Genomic DNA, 26,410 nt, shown 5'->3' with positions numbered 1-26,410 from the left:
CGCTGATGGTAGGGAAGATGAGGCGAAAATGAGCCCTGGTGCGCGAAAGAGGAGGAGACGACGAGCAAAGCTGCCGCTCGTTGTCAAGAAAAACCCAATAATATCACGGGAACTTGAGTACCTTATTTCCGAGAGTGAGTGGTGACTGGTCTGTGGCTTGTGGCAGTTCATTTGGCAAACACGTGCTGTGGCTAGTGCTGTGAATGATACATCCCGGTAAGGTATCATTGTTACCTCTCTCTCATGGTTTATTTCACTCGACTGTCGAATGGCTGCTAACTAGAAAGAGGCAGCAACTGGAGCAACCATGAGAGAATCAGTCGATGAAACAATCTTGGCTCTAGCAGAACACCGTAACTCGTGAGCGGAAAATGGCTAAACGTTCTCGAACATCATCGCTCAGTAGGTCTGGACCAGAAAGTCGGTCAAGACCGTTGTCCCCAGAGTCGTTGGCGTCAATTCCCTCCAAGATACATCTTCCAGACTCATCGTCAATACCTACCGTTGGAGAAGTGATGCGCTGCTCCCTTCCACCTCATAGAGAGACCCTTTCTTTCTCTTCGTACGATGACTACGAAGTACACTATCAGCAAGCCCATGTCAACAGATGTACCGAATGCGCAAGAAACTTCCCCACAGACCGGTTCTTGAACTTGCACATTGAGGAGAACCATGACCCATTGATAGCTGCGAGGAGAGAACGGGGCGAGAAAACCGTATGGATTTATTCTGCCCTGTATAGATCTAGACAGCTAACATCGGATATAGTATGGATGCTTTGTCGAAAACTGCGAGCGAAAATGCTCTACACCGCAAAAGCGCAGAATGCATCTCATAGATAAGCATATGTTTCCCAAGGTATTGCCACCACTTGGATCTTCTCAGATGCAGAAGGACTAAAGTGTCTCAGAGCTATAACTTCTACATCGTGAATGACGGCATCGACAGACAAACGTCTATGCTGCGGTCGATGCAAACCCATCGGCGTCGGCTATCTAGTACGCCAAACTCGCCCCAAGAAGGCCGGCTGCGACATCGACAAACATCGATCTCGGCTCCAAGCTCTCATCTCAACGCCCCGTCTGAACCGGAACCTGGGCTTCCGGAGACAGAGATAGCAGAGCTCGAAAGGTCCATGTCTGCGCTGCGTTTTATCCCTACTAGTGTAGTTCACAAAGGAAGAGTTGGCCATAGGACTTAAGGCGGGACTGGTTGGGTTGGACCTCTGCCTTCCTTTAATGGAATGGTGGTTGGGAAAGAGCGACCACCGTGCCTTCCATACTAGAGTGAGACGCCGGTCGTTCTTTCCCTGTTTCCACAAGACTCCCAGGAGGCAGGTACGCTACCCGGGTCCTGGGTCGCACTTTCCTGATTCTCTGGTGTTTCCGATCCGGAAAGAACGACCATGGCACCTTCTACATGTGGTTCGGACATGAGAGAGGAAGGTGTACCTCCACCTTGGCAGTTGATCGCACGTTCTCGAAACGATAATGCTGGCTTCCGCGGGTGAAATGCAGCATGTATGTTCTATGATGAAACGAGTACAATCGGTTTAGAAGAAGTATGCCGTCTCCATTATGGTTGTTCTGCTGGCCGGTGACGTGACGGCTTGAATCCGCACTAGAATGTGGAGGATCCGTGTACGAAGATGGATGAGAAACCGACAAGCAAATTCGTGTCCAGCTCGTAGAAGAGAAGCATTGCGATACCAGTAAACCCATCCCTCACTCAGACGTCAAACAGGAAATCAGAGATAACAGAGCTAGAACCTGAAGTAATCCCGCAACAATGCGAAGCTTACACTTTGCTCCCAACCAGCCTATTTCCCATGACAAACTTTCATCCGCGGTCATTAACACAACACATAGGGGGGTTGGGTCACGATAATCAGACATGAGTACTCAAAATATTAAAGGAAAAGCTATATACAGGAAAGATAACGCAAAGACAAGGACAAGGGTATAACCAACATCATATATCATACGAGACACGAAGGGCGGACTTTTCTTTCTGTTCCCTCTCGGAGAAAGCTAGGCGTACTGTAGCCCACTAAACCTGGGACTCTAGGAGATCGGCGTACGCATCCAGGCTTGATCCAACTAGATCTACAATTGCCCAGCTTGTGTTGCCCTTGAACGTCCGTGCCCATACACGAACAATGGCGACGCTGAGCTGTTTGGCCTTGTATGGATTGGCCATAAAGTCAATGTCGGGCGCTCCTGGTGGGTCGACAGCCATGTCAGTTTCATCCATCATGCTCTTGATCCATACGAGGAGCTTTCTCTCGTGCTCAGAGAGACGTTGTTCGGCTTGTGTCATTGGTATCGATAGCAGCCATCTGCTCAGTAGGAAAGCACACTCCAAGCTGCAGAGAGAATGCTGGATACTCCAAAAGAACGAGTGGGTTCTTGCGACGAAGTCTATACCTAAGCGTACTGGAATTGAGAGGGCATGTGCGGAGTGTAATAGGGCCATAATTAGGCGCGGACTTCGTACAATCGGAGCCGATTCGTTCAGAGCCCTTGCGATCTGACCCGGGTCTTGGGAGACGAGGCGGCGACACGGTCCCAGGTCAACATGCAGCCTGATATATGCGAGTCCTAACAGGGCAGTAGATGTAAAGGCAATTGGGCCCGCGGGATTCTGCGGGTCAATGCTTGATTCCGGCGTGCGCTTCCACAGTGCTTTCCATGAGCTCAAAGAGTTGTCCAGCACGTTCAGGTCGTCAGGTCTCAGACTTGTCCCATGTAAATTCGGCGCAGAAAGACAAAGCTGCCGTGCAAAGAATATTTGCTGTATAAGAGCGTGTATCAGGATGTAGTTGCCCAAGGGTGAAATGGGCGCAGTGCTGGTAATGTTGGACTTGAGGAACAGTTTGGTAAAAGCCTCCTGGAAAGAGACTTCCGACCCTGGTCGACTGCGAAGGAGCCGCCGCCATTGCACTGCGTTTGTTGCTTTCCAAACATCATGCGAATAAGGCATATTGAGCTTGAGTTCTGCGTTTAGGATTAGTGGAGGAATGTTGTACATGATAGAATGAAGATTAAAGAAGCAGTAGACGATGAGCTTCGTGCGCCTGCTACATTCCCGTCGAACCCATTCTTCCCAGTTGTTTGGGTCTAAGCCAATACTTGGCTCACTGAGACCATGCTCCCGAACAAGTCTTGCCAATGTACTTTGCAGGGAGAGAATTTCCCGTAGAAGTTCAGGGTGTCTTTCCCACGAAGCAAATATTGTAAGGAGTAGAAAAGTTTTGATCACCTCCATGTGAGCGTCCGAATCTTCGGTGGCGTAGCCTGATGGATCAACAGGGTACATGATATGAGGTTGATGTTGATGTGTTTGGTACGGACTGTTGGACGTGGTAGATGAACCACGCGAGCCATGAAAGCCCGACGAAGGGGATAGAAAGTTCCAGGTAGGGCAAGGTACCTGCTTGCTGTCCCTTCTCCGTAGGCGTTCAAGAAGAATGGCCTTTGCAGCGTGGAAAAGATCAATTCCTCTATTGTTTTCAAAGCGGTAGTGGGACCCCGCAGCTGCCAGTGCCAATGTTAGTTCTGGCGAGCATTTGGCAACAGACAGTGTTGGGACGTGGATAAAGGGAAGATGCTCGTTGAGGCCATTTATGTACCCTGCAAAAAATCGAGACAAGGCATGTCTGGACGGAGGAATAAAGCCTTTGGGAAGAACGTGAGCGAATTCATCCAGCTTCTGAACAAAGACCTGACGGTCAACGTTGGATATATCCCAAGCGGGTCGGGGGCCCTCGTCGCCGAAGCCTAGACGGTCATCAACATCATGGGCTTCTGGCTGGAGTGAAGGTAGCCGAGAACCGAAATTAGAAAAAGAGGGAGGCTCATCAGCAGCGCCTCTGGGATCGCTCATGAGATCGGGTCCAAGCCTGGAAGTTTCTCGAACAGTAGGTTTTGAATCTATTGGAAGGCTGCTCGGCATCATTGGATCCTCAACACTTGAAAACACGCCAGAGTCCCAATCTGAGGAGAGACCAACGCTCTCTAAAAAGACGGTAAAGTCCTGGACCGGGTCACCAAGATCAGTGAGATCTAAAATTGAGGGTTCAACACCATAATTATCGGTGATCGCCCTTTCTGGGACATGAGAGAGCGGAGGGGGTGCAATGGCCTGTGATGGCTTCCGCATGCTCTCCAAACTCTCTTGTTGGCCTTCGAGGGCGACATGGCTTGCAGCATGCGATAAAAGGTTCAAATCATATCCCCAAGAAGGGTTAAAGTGGGGTGTTTCAACAATGGGAGGGGGCTGAATCTGGACTTCGGGTGGAGGAGGAGGAGGAATTGGCTGAGTCTGTAGCGGGACGGCGTCGGCTAGCTCTAACATTCGAGATTCATGATGCGACGGCTGGACCAAAGAGGAGGGTGTCTGAGAGACATCGTGATTGCTGTGGTTTCGATGTTCTCGATTGGCTGCGGCTTCGGCTGGATGAACTAGACGCTCATGTCGTACAAGCAGGTCGCTTTGGATGAGAAAGTGATAATTGATTAGTGGGTGTGCGGTATGGTGCGGATTGCCCGAGAACTTACCTCCTTGCGAATGATTTAGAGCATATATCACACGAGAACGGTTTCTCTTTGGTATCTGGGGAGATGGGTTAGCCGGGGCTATTATCGCAAACGAATGTCCTCTTGAGAGCAGAATCAGGGTTACTCAACGGGTGCGGAGGTGGCGCTGAAGGTGCTCTAGGCGGGCAAAAGAGCGGTTGCAGTATTCGCAGGATAGTGACTTTCGATGAGCGGTAGTCGACTTCTTCCTCACTTTCCCCGAATTTGACCTCTCATCGTCCATGGCGAATGGCCCTGGGGGTTGGAGCATGCTCTCTTGAATGAATCTCAGGTGGGGAAGAAAAGCCAATGCGACGCACGGGCTAGGCTTGAATCTAGGTGCGGGGGAATTGGAGGTACCCTAGGTAGCCACGGACCATTATTTCGCCGGAATTAGGATGTATCTCAGCCTGACTCCTGAGGCAGCAGTGCTGTCTCCAAAGGGTATGGGCTTTGGGAAAAACATTGCGTAGCAGTGATGTGATTGCTTTGGCCTAATTCTGTCCTTGTTGTATTGCGAGGCTGCCGTCAAGTTTTGGGAAGGGAACCTTGGAGAATACTTGGCGTTCCTCGTGCAAATGTTTGCCTGTGCCCTTGGAGCCTTGGAGGTGAGTGCGCCCATCAACATCCCCACCTCCCTGGTGCGGAGATGCAGCTTCGGCCTCACCTAAGCCAATCTACACTCCCATTAATCCTATTGATTTACATATGAACTTGCGCAGAACAAGATGCATGTGTGGTGAGAACAATCAAGCCGCCTTATCGAAACGCCAACCCTTACTAGGCACCGGCCTTTCCATGCGCTTCTGTCCTTGATTCTCGCTCGTTCCAATCAGCATTGGGTTGGTTGCACAGAGGACTGGCTTGTTTTCGTTCAGCCTCTCGCTCATGCTATTCAATATCTGTGAGCTGTCGTCGGATTGACCGACATTTGGTGGCATCTAACCGGACCGTCAATGTTAGTTGTGTATGGTTCCTTTCGCATACACCATGGTCTGGTGGGGTGAAGAAGAAGACTGAGTATAAGTTGAAGAGTTCGATTTGTGGCGCAGAAATGCCCCACGGTGCTCAAGCTATCTACCAAGGGTCTTATTTCTGGATCAGTTGAATATCTGATGCGTGAGACGCGAGGACCTTAAGAGCACACATCCTTGGCCTTGTAGATGATAAGCACGGGTCATGATAAGACCATGGCCCCTTGATCAGACTTGAAGAATCGACGGACTGCCTTCCACACTCCTTCCTGAGGCCGCCGGATGCCAATACAGCCCGCCGACATCCTGCAATTCTCCGGCGGGAGACGTACGTATTGCTTTCAAGGCTGTGGTTCCAGGCGGTCTGTTTTCTGGAGCCAGGCATTCAGCGATTTGGGCTGCCGGTCTGATGTAAATATCAAATGAACTAAAGCTATTCTTTGGTCAAAAATTCAAGAGCTCCGAGTGCCTCGCCGAGCTCCCTGGAGAGGTATGTGCTTCTTAATTTTTGATAGACTCAGATACCTCGAGCAATTGACACTGGAACAGAGAGCAATGAAACATGTGCCAGATAACGTCTCTGTAAAGTAAATTGGTTGGAAAGGAGAAGCATAGGTGCTTCCATGGAACCATGTACGGAGTATGAGACCACCGAGACAGGGGCGGGACCAAAATAGCAGAGGCGCGATAGTCTGACAGCCGCGACAGCCTATTGTTTCAGATGACTGTTGACAAATCACTTCCCGCCCGTGCTGAGATACTTACCGAGACAGGATGTGACTGACGTTTGGTCGGTATATCAGGACAGAGATAAACAGAGCAAGCTCATCTCGAGTTGAGACGGAAGGTTTTGATGGATCTCCGTTGTTTGAGAATGATGCAGAGTTGAAAAGTAGAGGCACGTGACGCGTGGCCCAGCCTTAAAGCAGAATAGCCTGAAACAACAAAGCCATCGAGACTCCAGAGTGGAGGAACTTGGGATTGTGAAATAAGACCTCTCCGTCTCCTTCTCCTCCATCTTCTGTACCCTCTTTGAGATCTTGCGGCTGTTGAGCAGCTGTGCTCTTCTCTTCATCTTCGCCCCTCTTTAGCCCCTTTGTTTTCTCCTTCCTTCCCCTCCTTCGGGCTACCTTGTTGACGAGCATGCTTTATCGACGATAGCAGCCGATCGTCAGCCTAGTCTCTCTCCCAGCGTGGTCCAGACTCAACACAACCGCCTGTCAAAGAAGATCGCTACCAGTGATTCTATCGCTTACAGCCACATTGCGCCCACCACTCATACTTGCTCTGATATTGCTTTGCTTTGGTACGCCGTTCCCCTGGTTCACGTCGGCCGATTGTCTAGACGTGGGGGTTGTCCTTACATTCGCCCTGGCCGCATCCCTCTTTGTTCAGTTGACAATGCTAACCGCAGGTATTCAGCAGACTAGATATTCGATACTATGCATTAATCACCCATAACTCCAGCAGAACACTCTTCTTCGTGGAACTAAACCGAACCACCTCTCGGCTTTGCCTACAGCTCCCGCCCTTGATACTGTGACGGAACCTACACCACTCACGACTTACGCCTAATCACGCCTTCACAATGCTAACCTCAAAGCCGCCGTATGCGAACGCGCTGGGGTTGTCTGCATCGCAAACCCCAACAGCGTCGTATCATACCGGATCGCTCAGGACCTCAACATTCTCGGAAACACAACCAGGAACACTCTATACAAGTCCGACAAAATCGGAGTTCTCTGAGGTTGATGACGGACTTGATGCTGTTAGGTGATTCCCCTAATCAGAGATTTTCCGAGTAATGTTTTTGGTGCTGACACCCTTGTGGATCTTGGGATGAGAAACAGGTCATCGCATGGCTCCATACCATCAACTGCCAGCAGTATGAGTCTTTATTCAGAGGTACCGCTAGCCATTATGCATTGTTTGTGACTATGCTAAGATTTCTTAGCAAACAACTTCAACGGCAACAACCTTATCGAATGCGACCAAAAGATTCTCCAAGAGATGGGCATTAAGAAAATCGGCGACAGAGTACGGATTTTTGTGGCTATAAAGCAGCTCAGAAATAAGTCAGTGGCCAACCGTAAACAGAAGAATCTGGTACGTAAATACTCACCTTATCTGGTTACAGTTGCTCATCTCCTGTAGCGTCAGCTGGCGGCTTTAGAAGCGGCAAGCCAGACAACCTCCGACCCCTCCCGGTCATACACAGCTCGCCAGCAAACCTCAGCTCGCCGATCATCTAGGGCTGGCGAATATGGCAGGCCAAGTTCGCGACCGGGATCGCCTCTCCGACCACATCGCTATGTTGCGAGCCCTATGGAAACTGGACGGAAAGACCAATCACAAGGGTACTTCGCCATGGGCTCTGGCTCTGGCCGCAACCCTGCAACCCCGTCCGAGGCAGGTTATGGCCAGCGGACCGCTTCGCATTTGAGACAGAATCCTAGTCTTGATGGTGTGATCACGGCGTTGCCGGGCAACTCTCCTGTGATTAGAGTCATCTATACTGGCGGCCAAACGAAAGTCTTGGACATCAAGCATTGCAAGACGCCTGATGAAATCATCCTCTGCGTCTTAAAGAAGCTTCAACTCCCTGAACATCAATATCGGAACTACTGTTTCTACGTACTTGACGGCCTGGAGCCTGATCCGTCGAACTGTAGGAGACTTGCTGACCATGAGCTAATGGATATTTGCGAGGGAGTCAACAGATCCGAACGGGGCAGGCTTATACTTCGGAAGATACACGCTGGTGAGCCAGACATTGATGAGCTTCGTCGCGCATCCCAACTCGCCATGGATGAGAGCCAGGTAGCGCATATGAATGCGCTCAGCAGCTCAAATATGCGAAACCAGATCAAGATACAGCAACTCACTGGTGAATCATGGGACAACATCAGACAACCCATGTCACCTGTACAATCGCGTCATAACATCAACTCCAGTAGTGTTGATCTTCCCCAGGTGACTGAACGACATCCCGTGTCCAAGCTGCGGTCATTTTTCGGTGCCCGACCCCCAAGCGAGATGATTATCCACGAGATTTCGTCATACTTTCCGGGTCATCAAAGAGAGGATATCGAGAAGACTATGCGCATGTCTGTTCGCAGGTCACAACGCTTGAGCAGAGCAGCTAGTCGGTTGAGCGTCGTCAGTAATACGAGTTATGCGTCTAGTCTGAGGGACGCACCTCCTATCCCAAGTATTGCTGACACTTGGCTAAACAATGGTGCGCCTCCCACACGGGCTGCACGCCCTTTATCTGTTGTTTCGACAAGACCCGGTCTCCCTTCAACCTCTTACAGAGATTCAATTGCCTCTAGTTCTCTTCATCCACTTCAGGAAGAGTCGCCCATTGAACCGAATCGCAAGTCGTATGTATCTTTTGATAGCGGCTCGGATGATCCAACCAACTCGCGCCACAGTCTACTTGACGAGAATGCCAGTGTTGCTGCCACCGACGGAGGTTCATTCAATGAACGTCTCAGCATACTGGTGGCTGATGATGGAGAAGATGAAGACGACGGGCTTAATGAGTTCTTGGCCGGGAACAATTTCGTAAACTGGATGAAGGGCTCACTGATTGGTGAAGGTTCCTTTGGGAGTGTGTTTCTTGCACTTCATTCAATCACCGGTGAGCTCATGGCCGTCAAACAAGTCGAAATCCCCTCGGCGACCAAGGGCACAGAGTTCGACAAGCGCAAGAACAGCATGGTCACCGCGCTCAAGCATGAGATCGACCTCTTACAGGGCCTGCACCATCCAAACATTGTCCAGTATCTAGGAACAACGGCTGACGACCAGTATCTGAACATTTTCTTGGAATATGTACCGGGAGGCTCCATTGCCACCATGCTCAAGCAGTACAACACTTTCCAAGAGCCTTTGATCAAGAACTTCGTGCGTCAAATCCTTGCTGGCCTATCCTACCTTCACAGCAAGGATATCATCCATCGCGACATCAAGGGAGCAAACATCCTCGTTGACAACAAGGGCGGTATCAAGATTTCCGATTTCGGTATCTCCAAGCGTGTCGAGGCTTCCACGGTCCTTGGATCTCGTGCAAGTAGTGGTGGAGGCCATATCCATCGACCGTCTCTCCAGGGTAGCGTTTATTGGATGGCTCCCGAAGTTGTGCGACAGACAGCTCATACGAAAAAGGCCGACATTTGGAGTTTAGGCTGTCTGGTCGTCGAGATGTTTATCGGATCTCACCCATTTCCAGACTGCAGTCAGCTCCAAGCTATCTTTGCAATTGGAAGCAACCAGGCCAGGCCTCCAGCTCCAGAACATGCCAGCAAAGATGCCCATGCTTTCCTGGATATGACTTTCCAAATTGACTTTGAAAATAGACCCGACGCAGATGAGCTCCTCAAGTCTTCCTTCCTCGCAACCTCCCTCAATTGATTCAACGTCAGTTATGATTTTTGTCTGCTGAACAAAAGGGTCTCTTTCTTTCTCGACAACCTGAATTTGGAGTATTGGAGTCCTCGTTATCTCTTTTGGAGTTACATGTCGTCTTTCTTGAAACTTTGCTAGCTCAGCCTCCTACCCAAATAATGGCGTTGATAGATTTGGATTGCATATATATCCCAATATTTAGTTTATGGTTGTCATCAATGGAAGCGTCAAACTCATGTACAAGGAAATTACTATCTGTTTTGGACACTGCTATTCCATCCCTGCTTGCTTGTTCAATTAGGACAGAAAATACGATAATTGACCACTACTTCGAGTCACCTGGATGATGCAACCAATAAATTCTGTGCAATGAAAATACTAAAACCGAGAGTAATATACAAGTGTTCAGATACAAATCTTATATGGGGTTACAAGTTGATCCAAGATGCTGATGACGAAGTACTACGCCAGCACAAAGGTCTATTGGCACACCAATCTAGTCAACGATCTTGCCGTAGAATGGAATTCCTAAGGCGCTGAGGAGCAGACGGGCGTCCTTGTCAGTTTTGGCGGTTGTGTGGATTGTGATGTGGCAACCGGGAATCATTTTAGGAGGATACCTGATTCGTACGTGCTTAATTAGCCTGGTACTTTCGATGGAGAAGGAGGTGACTTACATGTCATAGTTGACCTCAATCTCGGGGAAGAGGGCAACTTGCTCCTGGGACAAACCGAACGTGATGTTTCCACTGCTATCACCGCTAGTGCCCTTTACACCGGGCCAATCCTTGAGACGGGGCAACACAACGTCAACGAGCTTTCCGAAGAAGTGCTCCATATCCTCGCCGCGAAGCTCTGCCTTGGCGGCCACGGTGTCTCTGCCAGGCGCGATACCCCATGGAGCAACGCTAGACCTCGACTTGTACGTCTGTACACGGACATTTGAGATAGCCTGGAGGGCAATACCGGCGACGTGAAGCCAAGAAGAATTCTCAGTCGCGGCCTCCTTAATGTAGCTGTGAATGGTGATCCGCTCGAGCTTGGGGATATTGTTGAAGGTGATGGGCTTGCGGAGAAGGCGGAGGACATCGCCGCCACGAGGCCCGCGAAGAGCACGATTCTTGTGGTAGGGTGAGTCTCCATCCCACGAGCGGAGACGCGGGGCCTTCGGCGGAGGCTTGAAGCCGGGAGGATTGTGAACGTAGCAGAGGGTGAGAATGTCAGAGGCGACGGTTGACTCATACGTCTGTTCTACTCGTGGTAGGGAGAAGGGGCCTGGGACGAAAAGTCGGGAGGAGGGGTCGGAGGGAGGAGGAGGTCTGTGGGGGTGCAATGGACCACGGTCGTATTTGGGTGATCGAAATTGGTATCTAAATAAATCGTGAGTAAGAGGTTTATTCGAGGCTCCGAGTCTGAAAACTCGGGGCGGCCTTTTGGTTGCTTAGAGAATGCGCGACTCACCGACTCCGTGGAAGTTGAACTCTCCGCGATCTGGCCCTTGCAATGGGATCAAATGACTTTGCAGCGTCTTGCTGCGCTGCTGTAGCCTTTAGAGAGCCGTCCGATTCCAGGTCTCCAAGGGCAGAGCTTGATCTGGTCGACGGTTGATCGGAAGCATAGCGCCGACAGCAGAGGCCTTGCGCGCGGGTAGAGGGTGCAAAAACCCGCGGCAATGACCTTGCCAGGGTCCTTGATGGCTCACTGGCAGCCATTGATAGTCGATGGTATTTGTTGGTGCTGCGAATATGTCAACATAGGGAGACCCAAAAATTGTTCGCGGACGAGTTTCGGAGATATCCACGTGACTTTTATACTTGATGCCTTGTAAGGCAAGAAAACTTCAGGCCCCTTCCACAGGGCGCGTCTGGCACTGTGGCGGGAAGCTCCGCATTTGACGAACAAGGAACTCCTCCCCGCCGCATGAAAGAGGGGATCTGCGGAAAATGCAGTGTGACACCAGATTGGCTTGCAGTGGGGCATATCGATCGAATCCAAGTTTATCTACTTTCTTATATCACTCCCAGACCGTTTTCTTTCCTCTCTTTTTCAGCTTCTGAGCGATAATTTCCTCCTTGCATGGTCAACTGTGATGTCACTGGGTTGGCTCAGCTGGTGCCTACTACCATACTCTTTCAGCAGTTCCTGCCAGCGCTCGGGCGAACTCATCATCAGAAGAGCCTCTCACCTGATACAATTTCTCTTTCCACCAAACAGAAACTCCGTTGCGACCTCGTTTAGAACTCTGTGGCCTGTTCAAGGTCTATGATATATTACTTTCCCCATGTCGATTCGTGACCTCGCCCTCGCTTTTCCACCCCTCAATTCGTTTACTATCGGACTCACTACCCCTCCTTGAAGATGAGCGGCATTCACAGGTTTCTCACAAGGCGCGAGCGCAACGGTAGGTATACGAAGCGCAGCAAAGAAGAGGTACTATCATTGTGACTCCGTGAGGGAGTTTGCTTGGACGAGGTCGCTAATGATGCGCTCTTCTAGTCTTCTAACAACACCCTCTCCCGCCCTCACCTCGGTGGTTTCTTCACGTCGGAACTTACCAACGGCGACTCTAGCGACCAACAGAAGAAGGTGCGACTTGTTCGATTCGATCGTTCGCGAATCTTTCGTGCGGGTCCTCACTTACAGAGAAGCAGATCAAGACTCTCCAACGACGTATTTCACAGCTTGGCATCAGCGGGCTGAACGAAGAACATCTCACCTATGCCTTGAAATATACACAGGGGGATGTGGAGAGAGCCTTTGAGCTCCTCCTGCTCCTTGAGGACTCAATCGAAGGACTAATCAAAGGATACTCACCAAGCACGAAGCTTCTTGGAGCCGAGAACCGCGAGGGCGTTACGTGCTACTTGGATGCGCTTCTTTTCGCCATGTTTGCTCGATTAGATTCCTTCGAGGGAATCCTATACAAGGACTTTGGTGATGAGCCTCGTCGGAAACTTGCTATGCTCCTACGACTGTGGGTCAACATGCTACGGTCGGGGAAGCTCATAACGACAGACATTGTATGCAATTGGCCCCCCTCCCTTTCAGAAGCAAGGCTAATTCGTTGAAAGACGAAGCATATACAGGAAGCGCTCGCTGAATGCGGATGGGAAGAAGCCGCCAAGCTCCATCAGCAGGACACATCAGAAGCATTCACCTTCATCACGGAGAAATTAGAGTTGCCTCTCCTCACACTCAAAATGGATATATACCATACCGGTAAGGAGGATGTGAACGACGATCACCGGTTCATCAATGAGCGGTTGTTGGAAGTTGCGATACCGGAACCCATCGAGGGACACACCGTCACCTTGGAGGATTGCTTGGAGTCATATTTCAATAACCGGATAGAGGTGAAGCGGTACCTTGAACGCCAGAATACCGTCGGATCTGTCAAATCCGTCGAATCACTGGTCAAGGGCTCCTGCACCCATGTTGAGACTGTGGAGCTAAGCACTCCCACCACCTCCTCGCCGACAACGATGTCGCCTTTAGCGACTCCAATCACCACAGTAGCGGAAACGCCATTGCGGGAACCTTCTAGATATCGTCGAAGCAGCATTATCCAACAGAAATATTTCCCTGATCCAGAGAAGAACGGTGACCTAACACAAGATGGTCGGGGTTCCTACAGGAAAGAGGTCATGATGCCGGCATGGCAGTTCTTTAGCTTGATTCGTGAGTGTGGCATACAGATATTCATCGGAAAATACTAATAAGCGCAAAGCGTGGTATACCGATAATTCCCCCATGAATGACTCTCAGGTCGCGGCGCATTTCTCCTCAAAACGACCTATATTAGGTATGTGCCTAAAGCGATACTCAATGCTACCAAACGGCAAAGCCATAAGACTCAACACTTTCATTGATATTCCGACGGAAATTGGGTTACCTCATTTTATCCAAGACGATAATATGGAGGAGGATGGGCCGATATATGGAAACTTCAAGCTGTCGTTGCAAGCCCTGGTCTGCCACAGAGGCAACTCGGTTGATTCCGGGCACTACATAGCAATCGTTCGGGGGACTAGTGCCGGTGCACCACCATCGAGCTCTCATGGCTCGGAACAATCCAGCGAAGATACCCCGAGATATTGGATGCGATTTGATGACTTGGCCGCAGAACGGGTCACTCTTGTCGATATCGAGCAAGCTCTAAAGACCGAATCGCCATACCTTCTGTTCTATCAGATTCTGCCCATTGACGTTGATGCAGCGGCCGCCAACCTCTCAAACAACGCGCCGTCGTCTGTAGGCTCGGCGGAGCCTCAGGACCTGGAAGGAACAGACCTATCGCCCAGGCTACGTCCCAATCAATTCAGCGAAGGATACAAGTCTGGCCGGCCCAGCTTAGAAATCACCGTTGCTGACGATCTGAGCTCTTTGACTTTATCTACTGAGGACTCGACGGATGCTCAAAGCACTATTGCAGGTCTAGGGCTGCACTCTGCGCCATCAACATCACCGAGGCTTGTCCCAAGGGATGAGGACGAAGGTAGAAGCTCATTTTCTTTCTCGAGGCGCGGATCGCGCGCTACAAGGTCCAATCCAGGAAGCCGTGCTGGAAGCCAGGTTAGCGAGAATAGGATCAGTGCGACGTTTTCTCGTTTCGCGGGCCGCCTAAGCAAGGACAAGATTGGCAGTGATTCATTTGCAATTGACGACGATGACGATGAGACCACCAAGAATGAATCTACAGGGCTCACTGTCGAGAGTATCAAGTCCGGGGAGATTCGAGACAGAAGTCCGAGACGGTCGAGATTCACCGATAGGCAGAAAGAGAAGGTGAAGGGGAAGTCAAGAGAAAGAAGAGGCCGCAAACTCGAACGGGAATGTACTGTTATGTGAGTTGGAGGGCGATGCATAGCATTTTCTTCGTCCTTGTATACTCGTGTGCAATAGTAGATATATTACTATAATAACCAGGTCTCATGACTCATGATAATTGACTTCAGGCTAGCATAGGCTACCTATCATCTTCCTCTCAGAGCTATATATTGTGGTTGATGCCTGATGCCTATGTTCTCTTGACTACACCAGAGAGTGCTTTTATGAAGAATATCGCTACCTGCTAGCTATCTACATAAAATCCCACAGTTCCTCACTTGGAATCTAGGCGATGGCTATAAACAGTATTGAACCAGATCGTTGCCTCTAAAAATTGATGCCTCAGGCTTCAACAATTGGCCAAGGCATCCTTTAAGTCATATCCACTTCTCCAGTTCCGACGTAGCTCGCGCAGCTCCGCTTTCCGCATGAACCCAGATCATCTTCACTATCTTGTGTTTCTCAGCGCTCTTTCCTGACCAAAGAACCTATATCGCAGTCTCGGTATGGTCTTAGTTCTCTGAGCACGATTGGCGCACCATGGCGCTGGAGACGTCCAGCGGGTATGCCGCTCACAACAACCTGATCGAGCCTCCGGAGTCGTACCCTATGTTCGACATTAAACATGTCCAGCTCCAATTCCCACTCGCCGCCGATTTTGTCGCTGCGCAGGTAGCCGACAACGTTCTTATCTTGGCTTTGTCGACGGGACGTATCCTGCGCATTGACCTAAACAACCCGGAACACATTGATGGTATGGCCCCGAACAGACACGTGAACTGAAAGGCTGGTACTGACTTGCTTGTACTTAGATGTTGACCTCCCGAAGAAATCGTCGGAAATAGGCGTGATACGTCGAATGTTCCTCGACCCTTCTGCTTCCCACCTGATCGTCACCACAACAATAGGCGAGAACTATTACCTTCACACCCAATCCAGGCAGCCAAAACCACTGTCGCGGCTCAAGGGACTTTCCATTGAAAGTATTGCATGGAGCCCCTCTTTGCCGACAGCTTCTACAAGAGAGATACTTGTGGGTACGACGGATGGCCAAGTCTGGGAAACCTATATCGAACCGTCCACCGAATTCTACCGTCGAGAAGAGCGCTACGCCACCTCAATATACAGAACGCCGGACGCGTCTCCAGTGACAGGTATATGGGCGGAGCCGGTACCCGCGAGGGCCGAGCAGCGGAGGGTATTAGTAGCCACGCATGGTAGGCTGTCAAGTTTCGTCGGACGGACCAGCAGATCCGGCAAAGAGGGCGGAGGATCCATATACGCGGACCTCTTCCAACGGGAGACGCCCGTTATCTATGAGATCGACCGGCCGTCTGGCTCTGCACCGTCAACGCTGGCTGTTTCGCCGCCTGGGTCCGATGCTCACCACGCGGATGGTCCGGCCGAGAGAGAATTTGCATGGCTTAGTTCACAGGGTGTGTATCACGGCTCACTTCCGACCTCGGTGGACAATATCAACAAGCCATTTGACAGCGCGACTATGCTCCTGCGATCTATGTTTCCAGCTTCGGAATCCGCCCGAGGAGGTAAAAAGCTTATTCAAGATCCAATCACTGCCATGACGTTGTCCGAATGGCATATCCTGGTGCTTGTCGAAGGCAGGATCATTGCCGTGAACCGCATGAATGATAAGATTGTTTTTGACCAGGAGATTTTGGAACCGGGTCAGGGCGCTCTTGGTCTTGTAACAGATGCAGTGAAACACACCTACTGGCTATTCACCAACCAAGAGATTTACGAAATTTGTGTGGAAGATGAAGACAGAGACGTTTGGAAGATATTCTTGAAGAAGCAAAAGTTCGACCAAGCCTTTGAATATGCCCACACCAGCTCCCAAAAAGATGCTGTTGCCACTGCCTCGGGCGACTATCTTGCCAGCAAAGGCCGCTATCTAGAAGCGGCGGGAGTCTGGGGTAAGAGTAGCAAAGGCTTTGAGGATGTCTGCCTGACACTAATCAAGCGTGGCCAACATGATGCTCTGCGGAAGTACTTGCTTTCTCAACTTTCAGTGTATAAAAAGTCGTCCTCAATGCAAAGGATCATGGTCGCAAGCTGGCTGATTGAAGTTTTCATGACGAAACTCAACTCGCTCGATGACAACATCACTACCAAAGCAGAGCTTGCTGAAGGGGCAAGCACAGAAGAAATTGAGGCTGAACTCCGGGCCGTTCGAAGTGAATTCCAGGAGTTCGTGACCAAGTACAAGTCTGACCTGGATCAAAAGACTGCATACGATATCATCAGTAGCCATGGGCGAGAGAAGGAGCTATTGTACTTTGCTACTGTGGTCAATGACCATAATTTTGTCCTGTCGTACTGGATTCAAAGGGAGAACTGGACTGAGGCTCTCAACGTATTGCAAAGACAAAGTGAGCCCGAAGTTTTCTACAAGCACAGCAGCGTCTTGATGACCCACGCTTCGACCGGATTAGTCGATATTTTGATGCGACAGACAAACCTGGAGCCTGAGAAGCTCATACCTGCGCTGCTGAACTACAACAACACCGTGAATGTGTCCTTGAATCAGAACCAAGCGGTTCGATATCTCAACTTTATCATCGCTAACCATCCAAGACCTTCGGCTGCAGTCCATAATACACTTATATCGATACACGCTTCTAGCCGCTCATCTTCAGAAGCAGGCCTTCTAACATACTTGCAATCCCAGCCGTCATTCCCACCCCCATACGATGCCGATTTCGCTCTACGCCTTTGTATTCAGCACCAGCGTGTTCAGTCATGCATCCACATCTACAGCGCCATGGAACAGTACTTGCAGGCGGTCGAGTTGGCCTTACAGCACGAAGACATTGAGATGGCAGCCATTATCGCTGACCGGCCAGAGGGAAACAATAAACTACGGAAGAAACTCTGGCTTCTGGTTGCCGAGAAGAGGATCCGGCAGCCAGGGACAGGCATCAAGGATGCCATCGAGTTCCTTCGAAGATGCGAGCTGCTCCGAATTGAGGATTTGATACCATTCTTCCCAGACTTTGTCGTCATTGACGACTTCAAGGACGAGATTTGCAGCGCTCTGGAAGACTACTCTCGACACATTGATGCCCTGCGACAAGAGATGGATAACTCTGCGCAAACGGCACGACAGATACGTTCCGAGATCGCCGGCCTTGACACACGCTACGCGATTGTTGAGCCTGGCGAGAAATGCTGGATCTGCTCGCTCCCAGTGCTCAGTCGGCAGTTCTTCGTTTTCCCCTGCCAGCATGCCTTCCATAGCGATTGTCTCGGAAGAGAGGTCCTTGAAGGCGCCGGAGGGAAGAAGAAGTACATTCGAAACCTTCAGGCGCAATTGAACGAGGGAGCTCTCCCAGCTGCACAACGGGAAGAGATAGTAAAGGAGCTAGACGGGTTAATCGCAGAAGCTTGGTAGGTCACCTTTTCTCTCTGATCGATTCTGGCGACTAACAGCGAACAGCATCCTCTGCGGCGATCACGCGATCAAACAAATCGATAAACCATTCATAACATCTTCCGATAACCTCGATGAGTGGGCTCTATGAGTTGCCTCCGTTTCACTACATGGTATCTGCCTCGACAACTATTGTGTTCGCTGAACGCGAATCCCCAAGACATGGGGTATATCATGCCACCTATACCCCAACCAACTAGTCTCCCAAGCAATTACGAAACAACATTGTACATCTCCAAGCAATGATAGTCTCGTATCATACACCACCCATTCATAATGGAAACTAGCCGAAGCCGCTAGAATCCCTCCCTTTCTTTTTAGCCTCGGCATCACGAAACCAAGCTCGATCCAATCCAATCCAATTTCGTACCATTCCCTCTTCCTTTTGCATTGAGAGTCCAGACTATTCTGTGGAACGTACGCAACCAAGACTCGAGCACTAGTTCCATCTTGAAACATCATTACTGCATTGATATGGAGGGCATGCTGCACTGCACGATCATTCGCTCTCCATACAAGATGCCACACCCTCGACCTCCCTCGCCTGGCCCGGGGAATACCAGTACCGCAAATCAGAAACGTTCTGCAGAGGGTGCAGCGAGGCTAGGCTCTAGTAGTTAGATAGTATCGTGACGCGCCCTGATAACGCCTTGTCTATGTTCGACTGGTTGGTCGGATGATGGTGTGATGCGTGCTGACGACGACGGTGTTGAGAGGGGAGGGGAGGGAGGTTATTGGGTGGGTGGTCCCCGTTGGCTATGTACTACTGGAAGGGGAGTGGTCCGAGATTTTCTTATTGGTTGTTCTTGATTGATTGAATGGGTGGTGGGATGGTTGGTTAATGGGAAGAGAAGATGGTTGTTTGTTTGTTGTGATTGTTGCTGTGATGTTGTTGTTGTTGTTGTTGTTGTTGTTGTTGTTGTTGTGAGTATCTGTTGTCAACAACTCAACATATGGAGATTTCGAGCATACTTGGGAGCCACAATTGATTGCCTCTACTTTAATTTCTGTTGTATAAGTCATTAACACAAAATCTCAGATATTCTAATGGAGAGCCTGGCTCCGGCGGTTAAAGCGGACAGGCAGTTGGTATGGAGCAAAGTATGAGATGACGGTTTCTGTGCTACAGTCCACGTCCAGCTCCTGCAATGTACGATTGCTCTCTTCTGCTCAGCTGTGTCTTCCGTATGGCGGAGCGATGAGGGGCTGGAGAGCATCGAAGATTCTGGATATTCTCCGTCCTGGTCTTCTCCCCCTCCGGGTCAGTCACTTGAGGAGGTAAGGGAAGGAACAATGTGTTCATCGTGATCTCAGCCGAGAATGACAGGCTGCACCCCCGTCTCCAACCGAGTCTGACAGGGAGCGTTGTCCCGAGTCCCTTGCTGTTGATTTAACGAACGACAACAAATAAGGCTTCCAGGGATGAGTTTTGGATTGATAACAGAGATGCTGTAGCTACGGAGACGGGTTTGGTTGTCCCAGCAGGTGGCTGGTGGCGAATTCTTCGACGGTATCGGAGTATGGTCCGGTCGACTGCATGAGTCTGACCTGTCCTGTTGGAGAGGACGGAGGAAGACATGCATGAACCCGAATCACCAACCGGCAGCGGAGGAGCAAGCGGGTTACTGCATCGCAGACAAACCATCTGATATGAGATCCTGATTCTTTGTCCCGCCACCTAAGAGTGACTAGGGAGGACAGTAGGAGTACATCATCTGATGTACCCCATACTGGAGGTAGGCTGGACAAACCATGAGGCAGGCAGATAGCTGCCGAAAGCCTAGCAACTGGAGAAAAAAGGAAGCAAAGTCGGAAAGGGGGCGCACCGCGCGGGATTTTCATTGCAGACGATCTGATTCAGTTTCGGGGTTTGTTTGGATGTCTCCTACATTCCTCGGGTTGCAGTCCTGCGGATTGTCTGGGGGAGGGGAGAGTTCGAGAGAATTCGATAGTCCCAGACGATGCCATCGATTGGAAATTACTCCAGATCCCAGGCTACCCAGAAAGCGAGAGATTCAGGGTGCCAGATGAAGAATCCAGTGTCCGACGTGGGGAGAAGCAAAAAAATTCGACCAGGCATCATGTGGCCGAAATCCGGGGAATGAGCGTTTCGCGGTTCTGCCTCAGGATCACATTCGAAAATTCGCCTATCAGCATTCTGGCGTTTCTTCTTCCAAAGTTCAAACTCAAGCAAGCCCTGCGAAGATCGTGCGGGGTAAGTGAGCAGACGACCATGTTTTGATCTGTTCGTTCAATAGTCTCGTTTTAGCCCGTCTGAGAATCGGGTTTAGTTTCCTTGAAGGGACGCTCTTGACACTCGTCGCCGTCGGTTGGTAATTAAGTTAGATAGACATGGTTAGTTGTCAACAGGTGAACGTGTTCCCTTCTCTCCGCACGATCGGCTCTTGCGCTGCCGGGACGGAGGAAATCTGCGACGAATCACTGGACCAGCCATTGTCCAGCGATCCGGAGGAGGTTGGTCTGAAGAGTCGAAGCTGTGAGTGGTGTAGTAGCATCACACGATGCGGTATGTTGTTGACGAACTAAGCGAACTTTCATGATGCGACTCGCCGACTCTGGATGGGAAGATGCACCTCTCCCCCAACAGCCCACGTATGTCGATGTTTGGAACTTGAAAGATGGGAGAGTGTCTGCAGGCTTAAACCTTCTTTGGGCCACACAACTGAGCGGTGAAGCTCCCACCAACGCATCAGCGCCAGATCCCACCACCAACTGGTTCAGAGACCACAGCAGCAGTGCCCTGTGCAGGAGGAGCTGCGGCAAGTTGGCAGCAAATCAGCGAAACGCGGCAGCCTCGAGGGCTCTTGGTACGGACTACGGAGTAGGCTTTGGCCGTTGTTGTTGGGACGCCGCAGACGGTCTCGAAACGTGGGATCCCATACTGCGCAGAATTACTGACACGCCATCCTGGTATCCATGGATTGCTGCTATCTTCATCCAGAGGACGAACAAATAAACATGGAATGCCCCGGCGAGAAGATCGTCCAGACCACCCCGGACAATTCGAGACATGGCGCAATCGAGGGCGATGGCTGACTGCCCAGGTGGTCATCCCTACCTCATTGGCCTGCCGGCCTGAGGCCCACTCCAGCGGCTGCGCAACAATCTTGTTGAGGTTTAGCGCTATGCTGACGTTTCTTGGTCCTAGTTGTGCAGCCTGCGTCGGCATCGGCCGGGAAGCTGGGAATGTGTACTGGAGTCTGTGTCAGGCACCGAGGTCTGGTTATCTCCGCCTGCATTGACCATCATCAGGTTTCACAAAGTGGAGTTCTTCAGACAGGATGGAGAATTGCGAAATGGGGACGAAATCAAGAGATAGAAAGTGTCTGAACTTGATTGCTGGATCCTGTCTGGACCTGCAGTAACTCGGCCTTAGTCTAATCCTGGGGACGATGCTGCCCTGTGCCCAGGCTGGAATCCTTGTCTGTTCGTTGTTGACTGGCTGTTTTGTCCTCCTATGGAAAGCTCGTTTTAATATTTATGCAACCTCTCTGGAGGACAACTGTGGTCTTTGTGTCGCTGTATCAGATATGGAGAGTTTACAGTAAAGTAACCTTTCTTGAAAACTGCTCCAAGATTAGCATGTTGATAATGCTCGTCAAAGTACCTGAGACGAAGTCAGCACTGCCTTGTTAACAATAGTAATGCCTTACTCCGCACGAACCTTACGGAGTACACAGACTGCCAGGCTGGCCCTTCCGCGGCTACGAGAAGAAAGAGTCGTCATGACTATGGTATCTCATGCTTCTGAAACACACTGTGTGGTCTGTTTGAGAATTGCTCATCAACGTTGGAGATGACAGAATGATACAGGAAATCCTTGCTCATTCTTCACCTCCTGAACCAGACTCTGTAGCAAATTTCCTCGTCACATATTTCCCATTGATGGCGCGGAACCAGAAAGGCCCTCTCCTGTCCTCTGCTCAGGTGATGACGACGGTGAATTCTTCCGAGTTCCATCGCGATTACTTAACGTTCTGAGTACATTCAGGGGGGTGTGGGGCAGTGCCCGGAAACAGTGATAGCGCCTAGCCGGTGCCCAATGGAAAACCAACGCATAGTGGAGAGCTTTGGAGATCACACGTACCAATTGGAAGTGGATGCTACCAGGAGGTCTGGCAGTCTCCAAGTTCCCTCTGCTTCTTCGCCCCCTCAGCTCACGCCTATCATCCTCCCCCAGACCATCCAAGTCCGAGTACCTCCTTATCCATCCAGTCATCCCTCCTCTTATTGCTCCTACCTCCCTGCAACCTTCATCTTCCTCTCGCGTCTGCTCCATCCCGCTTCCTTTCTTCATCACCTCTCTCCCCTTCACCGCTTCCTTTCATCCTCTTCTTTCGTCCTTTGCTCTTTCCTCGACCCGCTCCTCCTACAATTCCAACCTCTTCCGCACCCGCAAACTCTCACCCCGTCACTCACCACATCGCCAAAGCACAACAGTACTCGTGCAAAGCCAAAGTTAGATCAGATCGTTCATCTGCTCTCTGAATTGTCTGTACTGCTGGCCGAATCGTACCTACATACCGATTTCCTCGTCTTGTTCCTCGAATCTTCGAACACCTTCCGTGACTCATAGCAAGCCCTCCACTTCGAACGAGCTCTGGGACCCACGACTTGTCGACGAACTCGCTCCCAAAGCCGCGCTACGTTGCTACAACCTGCAGAAGAACGGGATATTGTCAATCAGGAAGCCGAGATTGCTGAGCTGTTCATTGGACGCTACCCGCCACCTGGGCCGGCTGCTGGTACTTGGTTCTTCATCTCGCCCAATCAGGCATTGAAGACCCTTTGCCAGTCGTCTAGAGCCTCAGATCCTGAATATATAGCATCTGCTTTGCTGGACTGCTACTTATCGGCTCCGGGTCAGTTTATGACACTTTAGCGCCTGTCCCCGTTCTGAGTCACGACCACTTGACCTTCAGCCTGGTGTTCGAAGGCCGTATCACGAGACTTTCCTTTTTTTTATACAACTTATATTGCGGTTTACGATATTACGCAGCGTTTTTGTCCCATCTCAAATCAATCAACGACCCGTGATCTTTCCACGGCTGTCGTCTCGTTCCAGACACTCATTCGTCGAACTGTATATCTTTATATCGACACCCCCACTCAGCACTCGAACGATATACAAATGCAACTATAACGGTCTCTACAATTTCCTAGCGTCATTCACCCCTCCGGGTATCTTCATTCCGCGCCTCGCGCTGTCTCGTCATCTCAATCTCTTTTCCTATTTTCGTCTACCGGATCCTCTCTTGCATATTTCTATGAGCCACAATCCCGGTGTCCTTCTGTTTCGTTAGTATAATCTCGCCAACATCTCATCTCCTTTTTTGGCCTCTCGGCGGTCAAGTTCCTGGAATCGCAGGCCGGCACTTGTTATCTAGTCGTTTTTATTTTCGCACCGGCCTTGTCAGACGTCCTTTCCGCGTCCCAGCGCATCCACATATAGAGCAGTTGTCTCGATTTTCTGGGCTTGCCGTTTCCTAGCCTTTGCCGTCATACGTTGTTCTATCGGACTGTGACAAGTCATATCTCTGGAAGAATACTGTCTTGTTCGATTACATACTCGCTATGGAGTCCTTGAAGAATAGCTTCATCCCAGGGCAGCTCCTGGATGGCCGCTTTCGCACTGTGGCCCCTCTCAATCACGGGTCTTTTGGCATGGTCTTCCTCGCAACTGATATTCAAACCGGCCGAGACGTTGCAATCAAGTGCATGCTAAAGTCGTCTCCGAATGAGTCATGGAATCCATCACTCAGCGGGAACCGTTTTGAGGAACTCGATTGTCACCAACGCCTCGCATACCATCCGAATATCGTCAATCTCGTCCATCACTTCGAAACAGCAAATCATCTCTATCTTGTCTTGGAGTACTGCGCAAATGGCGACCTTTACGAGGCCATCCGAATGAACCGTGGTCCCCTTGAGACGGAACATGTTCGCGATTTCATGCTCCAACTTGTGAGCGCTGTTGAGTTCATGCACGCCAATGGCTTGTATCATCGCGATATAAAGCCAGAGAATATCTTCCTCATGCAGGATGGTTCTATGAAACTCGGTGATTTGGGTCTTGCAACCCGAGAAGCCTGGTGCTATGAGGCCTGCGTTGGAAGTGATCGCTACATGGCTCCGGAGCAGTACGACCCCGCCAATAACGGATATTCCCCTGCCAAAGCCGATATCTGGGCGATAGGCATTTGCTTGCTCAATGTACTCTTCGCTAGGAACCCGTTCGCTACCCCCACTGAGAGCGACATTCTCTATGCGGACTACGTTAGAGACCGACAATCCCTCTTCGACATCTTTCCCAACATGTCTCAGGACACCTTTGAGATTCTAAGGATTGCCATGGCTGTTGATCCGGAGAAGCGGTCGCTTTCCGGTCTTCGGGATGGGATCCTTCGAGCTGTTACCTTCACCACGGATGATGAGGTCTTGGATGAATTCTGCACGGATGAGCGCGAGGTTGTGCCCGCAAGTGCCAATCGGGAGCCTCTCCGGACTCCCTCCATCCAGAGCCCGCATATCAACCAGGGCGACTCGTTCCCATGGGCCAAGGCTCTTCAATCCAGCCCACCCCAGGCTATTCGACAGTTGTCCGCCATTCCCGACGAGAGTTACTCGGAAGATCTGTTTCCGCCTTCGGAGACCGCTGGCACTTCCTGGTTTTCTGTCCACCAAACCCCATCCATGGCTTCGGTTCTGGAGTCCGCTCTTGGCGATTCGTACCCATCTGTCACATTTGCAAAGGCCGCTCCTCGATATCCGCCACCTTCGGACCCTGTGACTATCACCGGGTCTCTTCCTAGCCAGGCCGCCAAGCCTATCCCCTCTCTCTCCATGGTCTTCGGTCGGAATAACAAGGCTGACCAGATTTCCAAGAGCTGGAGCGATCTATGGGATGAGGAAGAGGAGTCCGAAGGTGAGGAAGTGGCCCTGCAGCAACGACGTGAGCAGAACTCTCGTAGCTGGAGCCACGAGAGTACTTCTGCTCCCGCAAGCCACATGGTTACACCTGGTCTGCGCGAAGCCCGAAGCATTTCGATCCTCAACCCCCGATGCGAGCCTTCCTCATCGCCTGAAGTGGCCCATCCATCATCGTTTGAGAAACCGGTAGTCATCGCACCCAAAGTAACTCAACGGTCACCACGGACTTCTCCCAAGAAATCTAACGTTGACAAATGGGCTGCCCTGGGCGATAAGAGGCGGAATTTCAAACCATCTGACCATTCCTTCGAGTCGAAGCGTTTCCCGAACAACATGACCTGGCGGAAGGATTGGGGTCTGGGTTCTTCAGGGTTCGATTATGGACAATGGGCTAAGAAGGAAAGTCTCGCTCAAGATCGCCGTCGCCGTCCGTTCCTCCACAAGGAGTGGCGCCGTGATTCTCTGGAGACCCAGAGACCCGTCAACATCAAGCAAGCCAACATCCACGACTATCATGGCAGCCTCGATGAGGATCTTGATCTCGTGGGTGGCTGGCACGATCTCCACCTTTAAGCGGTATTCAGTCGCATACCTCTTCTCTCCTGTCTGGAGTCTCCCGTGTTCCGTTGATTCTGCCCACCGCGTCTGAAGATGCCTATTGAATACATTCGACATTTTATACTATTCTGCCACCGGTGTCACACCCATATTTGTTCTCATTCTTCTCTATTACAAACTTTATAGATCATATCTTGTGCGGCACGCAGCGCATGTTCAGTGTTACTTTCCACTCCTGTATAATATCGTGTTCTCTGAACAAGCAATTGGTGGCGCGAAACCGTCAAAAGTGAAATCCGGAGGGAATGGTTCTTTTTTGCGATTAGCACTTTTCATCTTCTCTTCTTCAGGCGACTTGCCCTATTTTTCCCCTCGACGCATCACTTCATTATATCGCAGCTTCAACGTCATGGGCAGGCGAAGGATATTGGAGAGGGTTGCGACATACGGGCATCCTCTCATCTCAACAACAATAAAGAAAGAAAAGCTACGGGAAAAGCGATGTTATTGATTCTACCCAGGCGAACATGGTCCTGGTCTGGTATTGGACTGGATTCTGTGTACTCTAGTTACTAGGACATTGGATGGGTAGTCATGGAAAATATAATCCAAAAGTGATTCTCGTACGCTCTTCCTCAAGTAGTTTTTTGAATTCTGCCAAA

The 26,410-nt window shown here is 50.6% G+C and overlaps 8 protein-coding genes across 8 annotated transcripts; 5 read left to right on the top strand and 3 right to left on the bottom strand.

The window, feature by feature from the left end:
• The first annotated feature begins 256 nt into the window (after nt 1–256).
• Nucleotides 257–1,308, top strand: BJX68DRAFT_31837 (C2H2 type zinc finger domain protein). Its single transcript, XM_071048970.1, has 3 exons — nt 257–716; nt 769–858; nt 911–1,308. The coding sequence occupies exons 1-3, from the start codon at nt 372–374 to the stop codon at nt 1,199–1,201; spliced, it is 726 nt and encodes a 241-aa protein (XP_070901550.1). The 5' UTR covers nt 257–371; the 3' UTR covers nt 1,202–1,308.
• BJX68DRAFT_31793 (uncharacterized protein) lies at nt 1,309–1,885 on the bottom strand. The gene has a single exon (XM_071048966.1). The coding sequence runs from the start codon at nt 1,719–1,721 to the stop codon at nt 1,416–1,418; it is 306 nt and encodes a 101-aa protein (XP_070901549.1). The 5' UTR covers nt 1,722–1,885; the 3' UTR covers nt 1,309–1,415.
• BJX68DRAFT_31823 (FTFMHR domain-containing protein) lies at nt 1,886–5,003 on the bottom strand. Its single transcript, XM_071048968.1, has 3 exons — nt 4,689–5,003; nt 4,560–4,614; nt 1,886–4,492 (listed from the first exon to the last, which is right to left on the bottom strand). The coding sequence occupies exons 1-3, from the start codon at nt 4,846–4,848 to the stop codon at nt 2,050–2,052; spliced, it is 2,658 nt and encodes an 885-aa protein (XP_070901548.1). The 5' UTR covers nt 4,849–5,003; the 3' UTR covers nt 1,886–2,049.
• A 1,391-nt stretch (nt 5,004–6,394) lies between these two features.
• On the top strand, nt 6,395–10,360 carry BJX68DRAFT_232260 (STE11 family mitogen-activated protein kinase kinase kinase). Its single transcript, XM_071039467.1, has 5 exons — nt 6,395–6,857; nt 6,974–7,324; nt 7,383–7,456; nt 7,506–7,657; nt 7,706–10,360. Exons 2-5 carry the CDS (start codon nt 7,140–7,142, stop codon nt 9,965–9,967), a joined length of 2,673 nt encoding a protein of 890 aa, XP_070901547.1. The 5' UTR covers nt 6,395–6,857; nt 6,974–7,139; the 3' UTR covers nt 9,968–10,360.
• BJX68DRAFT_232256 (mitochondrial 54S ribosomal protein uL5m) lies at nt 10,306–11,720 on the bottom strand. The gene is made up of 3 exons (XM_071039466.1): nt 11,423–11,720; nt 10,639–11,331; nt 10,306–10,581 (listed from the first exon to the last, which is right to left on the bottom strand). Exons 1-3 carry the CDS (start codon nt 11,671–11,673, stop codon nt 10,458–10,460), a joined length of 1,068 nt encoding a protein of 355 aa, XP_070901546.1. The 5' UTR covers nt 11,674–11,720; the 3' UTR covers nt 10,306–10,457.
• A 142-nt stretch (nt 11,721–11,862) lies between these two features.
• On the top strand, nt 11,863–14,916 carry BJX68DRAFT_232251 (ubiquitin C-terminal hydrolase family protein). Its single transcript, XM_071039465.1, has 5 exons — nt 11,863–12,391; nt 12,458–12,547; nt 12,613–12,981; nt 13,033–13,639; nt 13,689–14,916. The coding sequence occupies exons 1-5, from the start codon at nt 12,320–12,322 to the stop codon at nt 14,807–14,809; spliced, it is 2,259 nt and encodes a 752-aa protein (XP_070901545.1). The 5' UTR covers nt 11,863–12,319; the 3' UTR covers nt 14,810–14,916.
• Nucleotides 14,917–15,203: 287 nt separating this feature from the next.
• BJX68DRAFT_31632 (vacuolar protein sorting protein DigA) lies at nt 15,204–18,349 on the top strand. The gene is made up of 3 exons (XM_071048965.1): nt 15,204–15,542; nt 15,601–18,196; nt 18,246–18,349. The coding sequence occupies exons 1-3, from the start codon at nt 15,329–15,331 to the stop codon at nt 18,328–18,330; spliced, it is 2,895 nt and encodes a 964-aa protein (XP_070901544.1). The 5' UTR covers nt 15,204–15,328; the 3' UTR covers nt 18,331–18,349.
• Nucleotides 18,350–23,335: 4,986 nt separating this feature from the next.
• BJX68DRAFT_31618 (putative serine/threonine protein kinase) lies at nt 23,336–26,012 on the top strand. Its single transcript, XM_071048964.1, has one exon. It carries the CDS (start codon nt 23,835–23,837, stop codon nt 25,761–25,763), a length of 1,929 nt encoding a protein of 642 aa, XP_070901543.1. The 5' UTR covers nt 23,336–23,834; the 3' UTR covers nt 25,764–26,012.
• Nucleotides 26,013–26,410: the final 398 nt, after the last annotated feature.

The sequence above is a fragment of the Aspergillus pseudodeflectus genome (assembly GCF_044049435.1).
Source record: "Aspergillus pseudodeflectus strain CBS 756.74 chromosome Unknown BJX68scaffold_11, whole genome shotgun sequence".
Taxonomy (NCBI): Eukaryota; Fungi; Ascomycota; class Eurotiomycetes; order Eurotiales; family Aspergillaceae; genus Aspergillus; species Aspergillus pseudodeflectus.
The sequence above is the reverse complement of the archived record's forward strand: the minus strand, read 5'-3'. Positions and strand labels throughout refer to the sequence as shown.

Bases quoted from the DNA above. Each gene is read 5' to 3' on its own strand.
- BJX68DRAFT_232256 (XM_071039466.1), bottom strand. From the start codon at position 11,673: ATGGCTGCCAGTGAGCCATCAAGGACCCTGGCAAGGTCATTGCCGCGG. The intron at 11,332-11,422 runs GTGAGTCGCGCA...CGATTTATTTAG, and splicing joins GTTCAACTTCCACGGAGTCG to ATACCAATTTCGATCACCCA. The intron at 10,582-10,638 runs GTAAGTCACCTC...CGTACGAATCAG, and splicing joins ATTGAGGTCAACTATGACAT to GTATCCTCCTAAAATGATTC.
- BJX68DRAFT_31837 (XM_071048970.1), top strand. From the start codon at position 372: ATGGCTAAACGTTCTCGAACATCATCGCTCAGTAGGTCTGGACCAGAA. The intron at 717-768 runs GTATGGATTTAT...CATCGGATATAG, and splicing joins GAGAACGGGGCGAGAAAACC to TATGGATGCTTTGTCGAAAA. The intron at 859-910 runs GTATTGCCACCA...AAAGTGTCTCAG, and splicing joins ATAAGCATATGTTTCCCAAG to AGCTATAACTTCTACATCGT.
- BJX68DRAFT_232251 (XM_071039465.1), top strand. From the start codon at position 12,320: ATGAGCGGCATTCACAGGTTTCTCACAAGGCGCGAGCGCAACGGTAGG. The intron at 12,982-13,032 runs GTATGCAATTGG...ATTCGTTGAAAG, and splicing joins AGCTCATAACGACAGACATT to ACGAAGCATATACAGGAAGC. The intron at 13,640-13,688 runs GTGAGTGTGGCA...ATAAGCGCAAAG, and splicing joins GCAGTTCTTTAGCTTGATTC to CGTGGTATACCGATAATTCC.
- BJX68DRAFT_232260 (XM_071039467.1), top strand. From the start codon at position 7,140: ATGCTAACCTCAAAGCCGCCGTATGCGAACGCGCTGGGGTTGTCTGCA. The intron at 7,457-7,505 runs GTACCGCTAGCC...AAGATTTCTTAG, and splicing joins GTATGAGTCTTTATTCAGAG to CAAACAACTTCAACGGCAAC. The intron at 7,658-7,705 runs GTACGTAAATAC...CATCTCCTGTAG, and splicing joins ACCGTAAACAGAAGAATCTG to CGTCAGCTGGCGGCTTTAGA.
- BJX68DRAFT_31632 (XM_071048965.1), top strand. From the start codon at position 15,329: ATGGCGCTGGAGACGTCCAGCGGGTATGCCGCTCACAACAACCTGATC. The intron at 15,543-15,600 runs GTATGGCCCCGA...GCTTGTACTTAG, and splicing joins CAACCCGGAACACATTGATG to ATGTTGACCTCCCGAAGAAA. The intron at 18,197-18,245 runs GTAGGTCACCTT...AACAGCGAACAG, and splicing joins GGGTTAATCGCAGAAGCTTG to CATCCTCTGCGGCGATCACG.
- BJX68DRAFT_31618 (XM_071048964.1), top strand. From the start codon at position 23,835: ATGGAGTCCTTGAAGAATAGCTTCATCCCAGGGCAGCTCCTGGATGGC.
- BJX68DRAFT_31793 (XM_071048966.1), bottom strand. From the start codon at position 1,721: ATGGGTTTACTGGTATCGCAATGCTTCTCTTCTACGAGCTGGACACGA.
- BJX68DRAFT_31823 (XM_071048968.1), bottom strand. From the start codon at position 4,848: ATGCTCCAACCCCCAGGGCCATTCGCCATGGACGATGAGAGGTCAAAT. The intron at 4,615-4,688 runs GTTGAGTAACCC...CCATCTCCCCAG, and splicing joins TCAGCGCCACCTCCGCACCC to ATACCAAAGAGAAACCGTTC. The intron at 4,493-4,559 runs GTAAGTTCTCGG...TCTCATCCAAAG, and splicing joins TCTAAATCATTCGCAAGGAG to CGACCTGCTTGTACGACATG.